Raw genomic sequence first — 17,058 nt, forward strand, 5'->3', positions numbered from 1 at the left:
CTTCTCCGTCAGCTCCTTGTCCGTCAGCTCTCCGTACATGAAGCTGCAGGAGAAAACACAGTCGTACCAGTACAACCATCACTCTGACCGGTCCGACAGCAGTGTGTGTGTGTGTGTGTGTGTGTGTGGTCGTACCTGCAGGTGCTGCTCTTCTGCATGACCTCGGCCCGGTGGTACCCAGACAGTTTGCAGAAGCCATCGTTGCTGTAGACGATCGGCCAGTCCACGATCTGAGCGTTCCCCAGCACAAAGTTGGTGTCTGACCACAGAAACCAGACGGGAAGTTAACAGTTTGGGTTTTCTCCAGGAGTTTACAGATCTTTGTTTCATTAATCCTTCTTTAAAATCTTTGTTATCAGCAGTTTGCTCTCAGAGGAGGAGGAAGAGCTGAAACCAGACGTGAGCGTGTTATTGTGAAACTGTTGCCAATGAATCTCGTCCTCATCAGACAAATGTCCGACTGTGTAAGCAGCTTATTATGACCAATATTTATGTCTCTTGTTCAGCAGCGACCTCTAGTGGCCGTCAGTCAGGAGACGTGTTATAAAGAGTGAAAGAGTCCACGGAGGGACGAGGACGAGGACGAGGACGGATGGACGGGTTAAATAAGCTCGGGACTTTCATCATGGAGGCCGACGTTCACGTGAAAAGAAAAGTCAGCGGTGAAATATCTGAACTTACTGACGTTGTGAATTTGTGTTGTTTACGTAATGAAACCGAAGTTACATTTGTAACTAACTACGCTTACATGGTGTTTTCCTGAACCCAACCGAACGGTGCCGAACAAATCGCTGGAACGTGTGAACAACCGACCTGATCAGTTGATGTACTGGTGACAGATTGATCAGTATGTCACGACATTAGCTTGACCTCACATCCACCTGCAGCAGGTGTAGCTGATCAGGAGTGAAGCAGCAGTGATGGGTGTGTTGGTTGATCACAGCTGAACAGCAGCTTCACAGCGTCGTTATCGGGCTGCATCCCGTCCTGTTGTCCTGTGTGTGGTGACCTCGTTAAGACTCTGTGATATCAGACTTGGTCCTAAAGATCAACTTCACTGTGCACTGAACATCTGTCAGGTTTCGTACAGGTGTGCAGAGACTCGCGTACCTACAATAACCTGACTCTGCAGGCGATGGGTGTATATTATATTGTCTTTTAAATTGAGATCAGTAAAAACACAATCACAGTTTCGTCACATCGTCAGAGTTTTAATCGTTTTTCAGTCAAAATGATGAAAAATGATCCGTCCCACTGATCATGAATCACACCCTAACTCTGATATCTGTCAGGAGAATCACAATGTTTATAACCCAGAGATTACTCACACGAACGCATCGATCATCAGCATCAACACATCATACATCGAGCTGAAATTTAATCATGAATTCACTGACTAGTTCTGATGATTGCTGTCGTAATTAAGGAGGCACGCTGTGGTGTCCGACCTGGAGACATTTCTGCGACACATCTGGAAGAATGAGAATAAATAAAGCATCGTACTGTTTGTGTTTAAGTTACTGACAAAGACAAGTAGATGTGACACATGCTGGTATCAGTGACGTGCTGTAAACCTGTGAATGACTGTTTCCAGAGTATCAGTGAGGTTTCTACTGTAACAGCACAAAGACTGTAACTTAAACTCTGGGGTTTGACTTCCTGAACACTTCACACTCTCTTTCTTTTCTCAAGCAGCAGCCTGAGTTGAACCGGCAGAGACGGTGCGACGAAGAGCAGCTTCACAACAACTGCACGATACATGTCACGCCAACGTCACACAGATCAGGACGGAGGGACAGACGCACGCTGTCTCTACTGACCAGCGTCAGTGTTGTCTCAGTGTCCTGCACAAAGTTAGACAACTTCAGGACAAACAGATTTACATCTGATGAAGAAACTCAAGCGACACAGTGAGGCTATGACATGATTTAAAGACGGAACAGACCGCTGCTGCATGTCGGTTTCAGTTATTGAAAATAATCCGCGTCATTCATCCTTACATGGACCGTTACGACGTAGCCGTCAGCATCGAACGAGACCAGCTGGCATCCGCTAACAAGCTAACAAGCTAGCTGGTTATACAAACTGTGGTGGGGAGACTCAGTGTGTAACTTTGAAGCAGAAGTGCTGCAGATGGTTGATCTTCTCCAGCTGCGTCTCAGCACGAGTCCAGTTCATGGTGACACAGTAAACTGAGCTAACGCTAACACCGACAGCAGAACTCAATCTGTCAATCACCGTTCTGTTGGCGAAGCTTTAAATCACAACATAATTATGTTTATGACTAATTACAGCGAATGATTGATTGTTCCTGACGTGAAGTCCAGCCGATCAGCTCAGACTGGAGACAGGAAGTCACGTCTCGGTGACCCTGACCTTCCCTCTAGCGCCACCATCAGGACGAACCTCTGACTGTGTGGTGTAATGAAGGCTGCAGCCTCTCGGGAGCGCCGGCAGCTCTCTGGAGTTTAAGTCCTGACTCCATTCTTTTGTAATTGAATTAATTGGGTGAAACCGGGCCGAGCAGCACAAGAACACGTTAATTAACTGTTCAGCCGTGATGGTTCTTCCTTACACTCAGTTAAACTGCAGCCTGGCTTCATCCATGAGCTGCTGGTCGCGTCTGACGGAGAGGAGCGTGTTCCTGGAGGCGTCACCAGATCCAGACCCACCTTCTACTGTCCAGCACCGACGGTTCTGTCAGGGTTCTGCCGTCACCCTAAAGGAGCAGTCTGTAGTTTAAAGGAGCAGTCTGTAGATTAAAGGAGCAGTCTGTAGATTAAAGGAGCAGTCATAAAGACGCCACAGCCGACGGTGTCGTCAGTGACATCGTCTCTAACTGAAACACTGTAGAGCTGCTCCTGTATATCAGCAGCTCCCAGAACTGAACCAGAACCAGAACTGCAGTTGTCAATATGAGCAGATTAATTGTGATGTTCCTCTTGTTTACGAGTTTTTCTGAGCCCAGCTGGCTCCATGTTGGTGTTGGTTCTGGTGCTGATGAGTGGATGTAGTTCACTGAGGTGTGACTTTAACACAGCTCAGTGAACTTTTAACTGGATTTAAAGCAGGTAAACATTAAAATGTAACTGGACCTCATGGGTCAAATGAAACCCTGTCAGCGATGAGCCCGGTGAACAGAACAGTCCAGTTAGCTGTGAGTACTGAAGGTAACTAGCTTACCGACGTTAGCCTCCTGTGAGGGAGCGAACTGGACACGTGCAGGTTCTCTGACACGACCGAGCCTATCACAGTGGAGCAGTGTGATGATGACACCACCGAACAGAACCACGAGACAGTTTCACACAACAAACCCGCCATCACCGTGTAAGACCAGCTGAACAACCCGAGCCGGACCCGTCCGGGCCGGACCTACCGTTGGACCTGCGGACGATGTTCTCCAGGAAGGTGTTCTGAGGGGCCACGAGACCCCGCCGTCCTCCCGCCATCCTGCTGTCCTCCTGCAGCGCGAGGCAGAGCTGCTTCCCGCCGCTCACATATCTGGTGCTGCACGAGCCCTGAGCTGGAGAGGAGCGCGAGCGAGCGAGCGAGCCTCCCTCTCTCTCTCTCTCCCCCCCCCCTCCCTCTCTGCCCCCCCTCTCTCTCTCTCTCTCCCTCTCTCTCTCCCCCCTCCCTCTCTCTCTCCCCCCCCTCCCTCTCTCCCTCTCTCTCTCTCTCTCTCCCTCTCTCTCTCCCCCCCTCTCTCTCTCTCTCTCTCTCTCCCCCCCTCTCTCTCTCTCTCTCTCTCCCTCTCCCTCCCTCTCTCTCTCTCTCTCTCCCCCCCCTCTCTCTCTCTCTCTCTCTCTCTCCCCCCTCTCTCTCTCTCTCTCTCTCTCTCTCTCCCCCCCCCCTCTCTCTCTCTCCCCCCCCCTCTCTCTCTCTCTCTCTCTCCCCCCCTCCCTCTCTCTCTCTCTCTCTCTCTCTCTCTCTCCCCCCCCCCTCTCTCTCTCTCTCTCCCCCCCCCCCCCCCCCCCCCAGCAGGCTCCTGATTGGCAGACGGCTGCACCACAGTGAGGCAGCCTGTGGTCGAGAGAGCTAAGAGCAGAGTGGGAGAGAGAGAGAGGTACAGGTGGAGGAGGGTAAAGAGACACAGAGAGAGAGAGAGAGAGCTGGTGCATGTATGATGACATCACTGTAATTAAAGGGTCACTGCACCCAAACCATGTGTCACTGAAACACTGCGGTGTCATTCTCTCTCCTGTTCACTGGTTCTGGTTCTGGTTCTGATGCTGATTCTCTGCCGCCTCAGGTGTCTGTCCTCCTGAGAAGTCGTCGTCTCAGTGAACTCCATGTGTCGATCTTCTGATGGTGCTCTCACTTTGGTTCTGCCGGGTCGTGCTTTGGATTCAACTGACCCAGTTTCTGTAAAGTGACCCTCTTTGTTCAGAACAAGAATCGGACCTCTGACACGTTTACGTACTTTCTGAATCTTCACACTTTATTATTTCCATGTGTACTGACAAGCAGCTGTTCTGACAGAGCTGACAGACCCGGGAGTCCAGTTACTGTTTATATGTGGCGGACCCTGCCACCTTTCTAGCTTCAAGTGTTCAGGGACTTTGTTCCCCTCTGAGAACAGCTCGCCTGTAAAGATTAACACTCAGAGTTTCTCCTCTGGACCAGCCGGTGCTGCTGGGAAGAGTTTGTTGACGACCTGTTTATCTTCCTGCTGCCTGAAGCTCCTCTCTCCCACAGAGAACAGGCTCCTGAACGCCTCGTCAGAAGTCCCGCCTTTAACTCTGTGACTTTGTGACATCACCGAGGTTTCACCTGTGCACAGTGACGTGCAGGTGAAGCCTCGCGAAGCTTCAGGGCGTCAGACGCAGACACAGAGTGATCGTCAGCTGGAGTCATTTGTGGGTTTTCTTTGTGACAACACTTTTCCTGGCGTTGTGGCTGAAGTTCTTGCTGGTCCACCCGACCGTGGCTCGGTTTCAACAGAACCCCTTTGAACACTGCTGATCTTTTTATGTCCTTTTGCTGTTTTATAAAGTTCAACTACTTTCTACAATATTCTAGCAACTTGTTAATATTTCTACTTTTCTCAAAGATACGACAGAATATAATCCGCGGTGCCCGACCACGTTTCCTGTTCTTGTTCTGTTACTCAGATCTCAGTAATGTTGTTTTATTGTCATGTATCCCTGAAAAAAATATATAAATATATATATGACCGATCGATAAACAGGAGTGTTTGTATGACTAAGTAAGTGAGAATGTAAGTGTGTTCATAATATATTCAACTATGTAAATAAATCTCAGCATGCGTCAGTGAACTCCTCCTGATATATAAATATATATATTTATATTTATGCAAAGTGACGAGGGAAAGAAAAAGACGAGTATGAAAAACACATTCATAAACACAGAACTGAAATAATGACGTCCACAGGAAACGTTAGTGTAACAGATTAATATTCATGTGAGAGATAAACATTAACTTTACTTTAATTAAATCAGCTGATACGATGATTATATTATTATTCTCCTTCACTGACAGATTTTTATTACTTTTGATATTTATAAACACCTTTAAGGTGAAATATTTGAGTGTATTATTTCATCTCGTTCATCTTGTTGTTGATGGTGTGTGAGTCTCTCAACATGTTTTGGACCGGTACCAGTCTGCAGGACCGGCTCTGTTGCGTCTTCCTCTCTGCGGTGTTACACGCGGGCCTGCTGTGCGGTTTGTTGCGCGGGGTCGCCCCCTGCTGGTGCTGCCGGGTCAGTGCAGGACCAGCGACACATAAACAAGCAGGAGAACCCCGAACCGAAACGGGTTGTCTGCGGTTCTGATCCGTTTGAGTGCACCTGCTGTGCTCGTGTCTTGGTGCTGAACATCTTGACTCTTCAGTCTTTATTCTTGTTCAGGCTGCTCATATTTGTTTATAATATTCATGACTTCCGGTGACGTCAGGCGCCGCTGCGGCACTTTCTTCTGATCACAGCTGTGTTGATGTGAAACTTTATTGATCATCTGATTTTTGTGTTGATTTTTATTTAACTTTATTAGTTTGTGTCGCGGAAGGATCTGCGGCCACAGGCGCCGCAGCGCCGCCCGACGGTGCGTACAAAGCCTTCCGCCGCGGTGGTTAGACCCTCCGCTCCGGACCTCGGTACCGCCCTCACATGGTCCACTTCAGGTATCAACACCGCGTAAAGACGAGCAGATCCCGCAGGAGACGTCCGCCATGTGTTCCGGCCGCGGTGAGTGTTGACACCGCGGCGGCCGCGCACAGAGGAGCCCGACAGCGCCGCGGCCGGAGCGGCGGCCGCAGAGCGAACTGCAGCAGAACAACCTCCAGCTCCTGCTGACATTTTCTGCCCCGACACAGCAGCTGATACACGGCCACGTTTAGCGGAGAGATGCCGGGGATGATGGATAAAGGCTCGGAGTACTTAGGGAAAGGTCGGTCCAACGGCACCAAGAGTCCGTCCAACGCGTCTAACGGACATTTCTCTGACGAGAGCGGCAGCGACGACGAGCACGGTGAGTATAGCCTCGAACAGCCTCCCGTCGCTCCGTATGTGCGCGTTTCAAACAGGAAACCTCGAATGTAACGCGTCATGTGTTCGCATGCTGATGTTTTCCAGATGTGGGGATGCGGGTCGGAGCCGACTATCAGGCCAACATCCCGGAGTTCGAGCCCGGTGAGATTTCCCTGCTTGTACCTGAGTGACGGACGGTGGTAGCCTCGGTACATGGAGCCAGTTCAGTGACGGACTGGCGCCTCTGACAGCTCCGACCGAGACCGGACCGAACGGGTGTGCACGACCCGCGTCCAGAACAACTGTAATGTTTGAGTGTGTAAACAAAGACAGAGGCTGCAGGACCGAGGCTCCTGAACCGGGGCTCCTGGACCGAGGCTACCACCCCCCCCCCCCCCACTGACAACCTGTGACAGTCATTAATGTTTGTTTACATCAGTCTGCTGCACCAGTAATAATATCACAGTGACCGGACAGAGCTCATAACAACAACAACAATAATAATAAAACAACAAACGAGAACTTCAGTATTTGACTCAGTTTCGACACTTTTCTCTGTAATTAAATTCAGCAGGTGAAACTTTCATATTCTCAGCTTCATCAAACAAAGTGAAACAAGTTTTTATTTTTTTATGATGATTTCAGCTCATGAAACAACAAATCTCTCAAAATATTACAATTATGATACAGAACTGTGACCCAGTCCAGTAAAAGTACAGTACGTTTTGGCACCGTCAGACTGGTGGTGGTACTGCACCCGTGGTCCGACCTGAAGCCCACAGAGACCCGGACCGACGATACAGACGAGCCACGGTCCAGTGAAGGAGGTCCGACCAGGTTCTGAGTGACGAACACACGACATGTCTGTTGATTGATCTCATTTAATATTCTGATATCTGGATACTGGTTTCAGATTTTCATCAGCTGTAATCAAATAAATTAAAACAAGACAAACACTTGAAATGTTTAATTTCATGAGTTATAAATCAAGAACACATCAAAGTTTCACCTGAACTTTTCTGTGATATTCAAATCTTTTGAGACGCACCTGTACATGATGTCATCTCACAGGCTCGTTACTGTCTTAAAGACACTAAAACCTTCCACTGTATTATCATTTAGTAAGAATTATAACTAGAAAAAATGCATTTCCTGTGAAAATACAGTGTGAATGCTGACGGCTGATATACTGGAAACACTTGCCTGAAATGCAGAAAACTATGAGAATCAATGGTCAAGACTTTGCAGATAAAGTTGAACAGTTTGATAGTTGAACAGTTTGATGATTGAACAGTTTGACAGCTGCACATGAAGCTGAAGCAGAACCAAAGTGGAAAATGTCCCCATAAGACTGAAGGGAAAACACAGAACCCCTGCAGGTCCAGAGAACAGTGTAATGGTTCTGGCCATAATATTTTACAGAGAGTAACGCTGAGTAATAATGTCACAATAATGTCAATGTTATTATTATGGTTGATATTTAGGTAATTTGCTCCACAGTTGGATAATGATAGATAATTATTAATGATTATTGATAAGTATTTATTATACAATATAATTATTATTAAAGGGTTAATAAATGTTTACTGACAGAAACCAGTTTCAGCAACGACTCACTTCAGTTCAGTTTCCTGCAGGTTGAAAAAGCAGAGTATTATTAGTTAAATCCTGTTTCAGGTCATTTTTTAGACGTTTTGACCACGTGATGTCTCCAGAAAGTCGCCTTGATGATTTCAGAGAAACAGTCGTGACAAAAACACACAGTCTCCCTCTGACGCTGCAGCTGTTAGACGAAGAGCTGGAAAACCCTTTTTGTATTTTATTTTTCAGATTCAGCTGCAGAGAAAGATTCTTGGACTCATTTATAATTATTTAATTCTCAGTGACGTTTCCTGTTTCTGTGCTCTGATGTCATTTTAGACATTAAAGCTCATCGCTAAAATCTCCTGCAGCCAGTGTTTGATGACGACATCCAACAAAGTGCTGGTCCAACTCCAAAAACACTGGATCCTACGTTTCCCATAATGCAACTTGAACTTGACGTGATGACATCATCAAGATGATTTTCAGACAGGACTGTTTTCAAGTGAACTGAACTTCATGTGTTAAACTGTCTGTTCACATTCAGGTTCTACGAAGTACTCGGACAAAGACAGCGGGGGGATGCTGGTCTGGTCTCCGTATCACACCATCGTCGACTCCAAACGTGAGTCTACTTCCTGTCCTTCATACGCAGCTGCCGTCCTCCATCAGGTCCTCAGACCGCCTGACCTGTGTGTGTTTCCTCCACAGTGGACGAATACATCGCTATAGCCAAAGAGAAACACGGATACAACGTGGAGCAGGTGGGTCTCAAACACTCCGAGGACGTCCAGCAGCACCGCTGAGCCATGCTGGAGAGGAGACGACACGGGCTACCCATTAACACATGGTCCGATTTTAAAGCTAATACGCTAACATTAGCTTCTCCAACAGGCAAACGTCAGTGTTAGCTTCTCCAATGGGCTAACGTCAGTGTTAGCTTCTCCAATGGGCTAAAGTCAGTGTTAGCTTCTCCAATGGGCTAAAGTCAGTGTTAGCTTCTCCAATGGGCTAACATCAGTGTTAGCATCTCCAACAGGCTAACAAGATTGTTAGCTTCTCTAACAAGCTAACGTCTGTGTACATTTAGGCCTCATGTGGACAATTTGGAGCATTTGCATGGTGTTAACAGTGTGTGTGTGTGTGTGTGTGTGTGTGTGTGTGTGTGTCTCCAGGCACTCGGCATGCTCTTCTGGCACAAACACAACATCGAGAAGTCTCTGGCCGACCTGCCGAACTTCACCCCGTTCCCAGACGAGTGGACGGTGGAGGACAAGGTGCTGTTTGAACAGGCCTTCAGCTTCCATGGCAAGAGCTTCCACCGCATCCAGCAGATGGTAAACAACAACAACAACAACAACAACAACAATACTTTAACACCGTGGTGTTGGTACCTTTACCTAATGAAAGAATGGGACTGCTTCTTCCTTCTCTGCACACAACTCAGCACCAGAACCTCAGTTCATCACGTAGAGGACGTTACACTTGTGGGTAGTGAACGTTACATTGTGTCGTTTCAGTTACCGGACAAATCGATCTCCAGTCTGGTGAAGTACTACTACTCGTGGAAGAAGACTCGCTCCAGAACCAGTCTGATGGACCGACAGGCACGTAAACTGGCCAACAGGAGCAACCAGGACGACAGGTAGGACTGAACCAGTCGCAGTAACGACACTTGTTCTGCATTCACGTATTTTTTCAGCCTCTGTTGCGTGTGGTATGCGTTTAGTTGGGACACTGTTCAGTCCTGTCTCAGTCCACATGTTGTTGTTGTTGTTGTGATGATGTGCAAAGACTGAATTTTGGCTTCCTGTTGTCTCCATAGTGATGAGGAGATGGAGGAGGCCAACCCCATTGAAGCCAACGACAGCGACTATGACCCCAACAAGGAAGCCAAGAAAGAGGTACGTGGACCGAGGACGTTTGATTATATCTGGACAGTGTTGGAGGCGGAGCCATGTTCCTATGAAAGCTGCTCATTGGCCCAGATCTTCGGTGTCGTGCGGCTCAGAGAGCGAGCGCACTAAAGACTCCCACCGACCGAGCCGGCTAACTTGAATGGATAATCTTATCTTGCGGCTCAAAATCTGAGTCATTTCTCGTGATCACGTGAAGATGTAGTTACACAGTTTGACCACTAGGAGAAATGCCTGGTGCTGTTCCTGAGCGCCTGACGTGGACCTGAATGCGACTCCTTCAGAATAAAGAAGTCTTAATTTTTTATGTTTATAAGTTTAAAACAAAACTTTATCAAGTAAAACCAAATCAACACTGACGGGAATCTCAGCTTTTGAAGTATGACCTTACTCCAAACCAGCAGGGGGCAGCATATTACAGGACTAACAACTAACTGCTGCAAACTGTAGCTGCTATCGGTTAGCTCAGTTAGCCGTGCAGCTAGTGGCCTGGACTGGAGCTGTGGACCGGGTCAGGCCAGGCTAGCTGGTTAGCACGCTGACTTCAGTAGCTATGAAGAACACACATTTTAACTACTGAACTAATGATTCACTGATGCATTCAGTTGTGTGTTTGACTCATCAGATGATCTGTTGCAACATGTTGTCAGTTTCAAGTCCTCAGTAAACTTTCTCCCTCCCTGCAGAACCAGGTGGAGCCAGTGGTGCCGGGCTCAAAGGTGGCGTTGGGTCGGCGGGAGCACCAGACCCTGCAGCACCGACACCACCAGCGCTCTCGCTGCCGCCCCCCCAAAGGCATGTACCTGACCCAGGAGGACGTGGTGGCCGTGTCCTGCAGCTCATCCGCCGCCAACACCCTCCTCCGTCAGCTGGACATGGAGCTGGTGTCCCTCAAGAGACAGGTAGGGGCGCTACAACCTCCTCCAGACCTGGGATCTGCGGAAACTGAGGCAGGATGAAAAAGAAAATGTATTGTTTTAAACCAGCTGTCTCAGGTGCTTTAAGTCCGTCAGATCACAGCTGACGTCAACCTGCATCTGAGTGACCACAGTGATGTGATGTCACTTCCTGCTCGTCCATCACTGAGACAAACAGACTCCATGTTTCTGCTCAAAGACAGAAAGAAGTTCATGTAGAACATTTGCTGAATTTACAAGAAGGAACAAATAAGTCAGAATCAGTCAGAGACAGAGTTTCACACAGTTTATAAAGTGTCTCCAACTCAACAACTCACTAAACTGACACATTTGTTAAGGGAGTCTGGGGACAAGGAAGTCGCCTATACTGGTTACTGGTTAGTGTGTTTTTTAAATGTGACATGTTTAGATCAATAAAATGTTTCTTCTTTCATAAATTGAGTGTAAATGGTGAAATCAGTGTAAACAGTGTGTTCAAACAGCTGCTAAATGTTGGCAGGTGAGACTTTAGCACTTTAGACACAGAAGCAGACAGGCTGGTACAGCCATGCTGCCACAAACTGACACTTTTTACAAGGAAACAAACAACTGACTGTTTTCATTTAATGCTGAATTTACAAAAAGGAGACAATGATTCAGAGTCTGTCAGAGACAGAGTTTCACTACGTTACAAAGTCTGTTTTAACTCAACAACTCTTAAAATCACTACATTTGTTAAGGGAGTCTGGTGCTGTTGTTCTTATAAGGGAACTTCTACAGAGGACTGAACCAGTTTAGTCAACAGCTGTTTGGTATCTTGAATAATTACACTGAAGACGCATTCAATGTAGTGCACATTAGCTGGGCCTAGCATTAGCATGCTAACAGTAGCATGTAGCTAAAAGCACATTTTTTAGACAGTTGTGTTTGTATTTATTCTTCTGAAGCAGACTGGACAGTAACTCACCACACGGTCAGAGCTCATCAGGAAACATGAAGTGACTGTTTAACACTCTTGGGACTTGATCCGTCTGATCACAGGTGAAAGACCCCAGGTGTTGCTCTGAGTCGTCCTGCCTGTTGCTGGTCCATATTACTGCTCTGCCCGGGCTGTACTGCCACCTGCTGATGACACCTGCAGGGGACCAGAGGAGACAACAGCTGGATCTCACATTCAGATGTGTTTCTGTCTCGTTCTTCAGGTGCAGAACGCCAAACAGATGAACAGCGGACTGAAACACATGTTGGAGTCCGGGATTGAAGAGTTCAGGCTGCCCGAGGTACAAACACACTCGACATGTCGACATCTCAGCAAATCGAACATCGTTTTGTGTTGAAGTGAGCTGAAGCTGTTTCTGATTGTTCTGAGAGACGTCAGCCGTGAGTTCTGGGTAGAAAGCAGATCCATGATGCCACTAATCACTGTTAAAGATGACGACCCGATATGATCAGATATGAGCAGCACATTCAGTCTGTGTTAGAGCCTGAAGCTTTAATAATGTAGCCTTCAGTGTAATCCAGGTCAGACTGTGGTAGATGAGCTGTCTGTAAATCATCTTCATCTAGTGAATCACCACCAGAGGGCGACATCACCCTCATGTCTTCTTCCTGTCATGTTCCTGCAGTGTAACCAGAAGGTGAACGCCCGCTGGACCACAGACGAGCAGCTGCTGGCTGTTCAAGGTGAGCTTCATCAGTGTGTAAAGTCAGGCTCAGTCATCGTCTCCTCCTGATGATATAAAGTCAGGCTCAGTCATCGTATCCTCCTGATGATATAAAGTCAGGCTCAGTCATCGTCTCCTCCTGATGATATAAAGTCAGGCTCAGCCATCATCTCCTCCTCCGTCTGTTCTGGTTGTAGTTTAAGACTTGATTGATAAACTGTCTGCGATGTTCTTCAGGTGTCCGGAAATACGGGAAAGACTTCCAGGCCATCGCCGACGTCATCGGTAACAAGACGGTGGGCCAGGTGAAGAACTTCTTCGTGAACTACCGGCGGCGGTTCAACCTGGACGAGGTGCTGCAGGAGTGGGAGGCCGAACAGGGAACACGAGCTCCCAACGGAGACAGCGCCACCTCTGGAGAGGAGGGGAAGAACAGCTCCACCACTCCGTCAGGGAAGAGCACCGACGAAGAGGACGAAGAGGTGAGACAGAGGACTGAAGTGCTCTTAGTTTGATTTCCGTCCTTGCAGACAGACGCTGGTTCAGCTCAGCTCACAGCCTGAACTGCTGCCTGCACGCCTAACTAGATAGATAGATACTTTATTGATCCTGAGGGAAATTCATGAGCTAACTAGCTAAGTGTAGCTACAGTTAGCATCAGTTAGCGGTTACTCTGGTGATGTCCTTACATGCTGCACATTTAAGTGACAGAAAGTTTATATCTTTAATATAAATATTTTATATTATGAGACTGACCATGAGGTAATCATGGCTCCGCTCTCTCCTCTCTGCAGGGTCAGGTGACCTCCTCGGGTGCGTCTCCTGCCGCCTCCTCTTCTTCTTCAGCTCAGATCCCGGTGACGTCCAGCGCCTCCTCCTCCTCCCTCCACCAGCCCCCTCCCCTCCTGCGGCCCTCCCTCCCGGCCACACCCTCTCTGCACCGCCAGCCGCCGCCCCTCCAACAACAGGCCCGCTTCCTGCAGCCCCGCCCCACCCTGCAGCAGCCTCCGCCTCTCATTCGCCCCTCCAACCCCCTGCCCCCCCGCCTCAACCCCCGCCCTCCAGCTCCCATGACCCTCTGCGGAAACCCCGGGGGATCAGGTCCAAGCTCCGCCCAGCAGCCCCCTGGCCTGGCTGCCCACCAATCAGAGACGGCCTCGTCGTCCTCCCTTCACTAACGGACGACCGTCAGAGTTTCTGTTGAAGAGACAGCAGAGATGAAACGTTCAGTGTGATGCTGCGTTCAGGTCCTGTGGGAAAATCTGAGTGTTTTCTTTTTTCAAACCATCAATTGTGATTTTCACTTGTCGGCTTCTTCTTCTCTCATTTCACCAGAACATTAAGGTGACACATCGACACGAGACAAGTCAGAGTCTTTATCACTTGGTGAACAGTATTTTAGGGGTCACCGTTCATTTTTTCCAGCCTGCTGGTCTGTCACCTGGTTTTTAAGATCTTTGTTTCATCTTTTCAGTCGTCACCGGACACGTGGCGTCCCACAGGGCTCCACCCCGGGTCCCTTGTTCTTCTCCATCAGTTTCCCTCCACATGGACAGAAAAAGATACTAAAGCTGCATGTTTTTATGTTTTATCTTCAGCTAAGTGAATCTAAATGACCCGAAACAGTGAGATTAAACATTTTGTTTGATCGTCTCAAACATGATGTGCTGATGTGAAAATGAGAGAACAGGACTTTAGTAAAAGATGAATCATCAGAGCCCAAAATCCTTTAAAATCTTTCCTACAGTCGACATTCAGATCAGGACGAACTGATAATCGTCCTTTAAAGGTTTTACTTCCAGCATGTTGGTCCAGCTCAGTACTGTCTGACCCGTCTGTGGCGCTCAGCTCCTAGTTGGTATAAAGTCTGTCATTGGGCGCCTGTTTCATGCAGCATTCCTTTCTTCAGTCATCTGCTTGTTGTTTTCCCTGTGGCTCCGTGAAACAACAACAACCTCTGAGCTAAGAAGCTACATGCTACAAAGGGCCAGTCAAACACGATCCCCCCCCCCCCCGACACTGTTGCATCCTGCATTTAGCACCGCCCAAGATGATTGTGATTGGCTGAAAGAAATTCAAACAACCCAGATTTTTTTACCTGACAGCAATACCAGAACCGGAGGAGCCAGACGTTTCCTCAGCGCTGATGAAGGACGTAACAGTAAACCCCCCAAAGAGTCGAGCTTTTTTAAGGGTTTACTAAAAAAATACCCAGATCACTTCCTGTTTAGCGCCCGGCTAGCTTGAATGGGGATATGATAATTTAATTGTGCGGCTCTTCTAGACTTTAAAAATGTTACTGGAGGCGACGCTCCAAAAAATGTATCCACCGTTCTACGGATGAAGAGAAATCTGATAAACGCGCCTCGTTTTCTGCTTCTTTAGTTCTTTTACATCTGCACGTGTAAAAACGTTAAAGATACCAGATGTTGTTATAACGCGAGCGGACGTGTTTTCTGCTCATATACAGAACCCCGTTTGTTTTAATAATCCCAGTAATCAGATTTCTGTGCTCATGTAAACGGGCACTGTCTGGCCACTGTGGAAGTTTTCTTCAGAGCCTGGCGCTGTTCCCCGGGTCATGGTGCTGACCGGTCGCTGTAGAGACTTGAAGGTCTGATATGAAAGATTACTCAGCTGAACCCTCGCTGAAGACGGGAATCTTCAAAAACACCTAAAAAAAAAACAGCTGCTCACTGTCGATTTTATCAAACGAACAGCAGGAAGCAGTGCAGCGTTTGGGGACTATTTTCAGCGGCGTATTGATCCACACTTGGTGCTGTGTGTGTGTGTGTGTGTGTGTGTGTGTGTGTAGGAAGCTGTCTGAGCTGGAGGTTTGATGACATCACCAGACTTCCTCTTTAACGCCGCTCTCCTGAGATAAACATGGTCGATCCCAGTTGATGTGATGTCGCCCAACATGGCGGCGTGTCCGCGGCGTGTAACCTGCCGTCCGTCCAATCAGCCGTCAGTTAACCGACCAGCTGCTGCACATCTGATTGACAACACGAAAGTTTCAGTCGGACGCTGCGTCAGAGCTGAAGAACGTTTTTTAATTAACTTAAATCGGATTTAAAAAATACTTTTACTAAAATATTACTTCAACACAATATCTCTATGGTGTAAAAAGTACCCGACAGTCGGACTTGTTGTTAAAATATTACTTTGGTAAAAGTGAAAGTCACCCGTATGACCAGTACTCGAGTAAAAAGCCTTAAAGTATCTGATATTAAATATACTCAAGTATTAAAAAGTACCAGTAAAAGTATATTACACCCATATTTACATGTGTGTATACTGTAAACTACGACTGGACTGATTATCAGAATCACTGTTTTAATCTGATTATTGGTAAAAATGAATAAAATAAAAACTCTTCTACTTTGGCTCTGATGCAGGATGTAATCAGTAAAGTAACTAGTAACTAAAGTTATCAGATAAATGTAGTGGAGTAAAAAGCAGTTTGTCTCTGAGATGTGGTGGAGTGGAAGTGTCAAGTATCAGAAAATGAAAAATGGAAATACTCAAGTAAAGTGAAAGTACCTCATAATTGAGTAAAATTAATTACAGTACTTGAGTAAATGTACTCAGTTACTATTCCATCAGTGGAAACATTCAACTCAACGAACAGGTTCTCTGTGTAACTGAGATGATTACAAATGCAATGCATCAGAATTTATCAGCAATGTGGAAAGTAACTAAGTACATTTACTCAAGTACTATACAGGTTCGATCCAAGCTGCCTTTACTTGAGTATTTCCATTTTATGCAGCTGTCTCCTTCTACTCCTCCACATCTCAGAGACAAACACTGAACGTTGTACTCCACTACATTTGTCTGACGGCTTTAGTTACTAGTTACTTTTCAGAGTACAGTTTGTAATCCCCCCGTCGCTCAGACGCTGTTGATGACGATGTTTTCTGCTCCTCTGTTAAAGGTTCGTGTTGAAACTGTGTCTTCTCGTTATTTATTCCTCCTCCTGGTGCTAGCGCTCTGGACTCGCTGTGAAGACGTCGTTGTGAAAGTGCTCTTAAGGCTTTTTGTACAAACGTGTGTCGCGGCATTAAATGTAACTGGAATCCTCAAGTTCCTCTTTGACTTTGAGTACAAGTTGTAACATGAAGCTGCTGATGGTTCTCATTAAAACGTCTTTTCCATCCGTCTGCACGTCTCTGCTGTCCGTCTGTCCTCACAGCCTGACAGGCCAGTAACTAACACCTCAGAGTATCAGATTACATTACACTGCAGAGCTGCACACTGACAGCAACACCTACTCAAGTACTTACTGAAGTACTAGTATTTCCATTTTCTGCTACTTTATACTCCCACTCCACTGCATGCATCAGATTACTTTAGTTACTAGTTACTTTACAGATTACATGCTGCACCACATTTTTATTTTAATTGATTTTTATCATCAATCAGATAAAAAAGGTGATCGTGATGATCGAGCTGCTTCACTAGAGCACTGTCTCCTTCTACTCCACTACAGTTACTGGATTACTTTAGTCA

At 47.0% G+C, this 17,058-nt stretch overlaps 1 protein-coding gene and 1 long non-coding RNA gene across 2 annotated transcripts; one reads left to right on the forward strand and one right to left on the reverse strand.

The window, feature by feature from the left end:
• Positions 1 to 5,436: 5,436 nt before the first annotated feature.
• Positions 5,437 to 16,709, forward strand: rcor3 (REST corepressor 3). The gene is made up of 12 exons (XM_084367697.1): positions 5,437 to 6,490; positions 6,595 to 6,651; positions 8,618 to 8,695; positions 8,782 to 8,834; positions 9,246 to 9,407; positions 9,591 to 9,715; positions 9,896 to 9,974; positions 10,673 to 10,888; positions 12,085 to 12,162; positions 12,508 to 12,565; positions 12,784 to 13,028; positions 13,341 to 16,709. The coding sequence occupies exons 1-12, from the start codon at positions 6,367 to 6,369 to the stop codon at positions 13,722 to 13,724; spliced, it is 1,659 nt and encodes a 552-aa protein (XP_084223823.1). The 5' UTR covers positions 5,437 to 6,366; the 3' UTR covers positions 13,725 to 16,709.
• Positions 7,095 to 11,977, reverse strand: LOC311266094. The gene is made up of 3 exons (XR_014623657.1): positions 11,850 to 11,977; positions 10,790 to 10,931; positions 7,095 to 7,329 (listed from the first exon to the last, which is right to left on the reverse strand). It is a non-coding gene; the product is annotated as an uncharacterized lncRNA (long non-coding RNA).
• Positions 16,710 to 17,058: the final 349 nt, after the last annotated feature.

Source organism: Pagrus pagrus (genome assembly GCF_965226575.1).
Source record: "Pagrus pagrus genome assembly, chromosome: 2".
Lineage (NCBI taxonomy): Eukaryota > Metazoa > Chordata > Actinopteri > Spariformes > Sparidae > Pagrus > Pagrus pagrus.

Excerpts from the sequence above, each read along its gene's own strand:
- rcor3 (XM_084367697.1), top strand. The coding sequence starts at position 6,367 with ATGCCGGGGATGATGGATAAAGGCTCGGAGTACTTAGGGAAAGGTCGG. Across the intron at positions 9,716-9,895 it reads AGGAGCAACCAGGACGACAG|TGATGAGGAGATGGAGGAGG; the intron begins GTAGGACTGAAC and ends TTGTCTCCATAG. Across the intron at positions 12,566-12,783 it reads GCAGCTGCTGGCTGTTCAAG|GTGTCCGGAAATACGGGAAA; the intron begins GTGAGCTTCATC and ends GATGTTCTTCAG.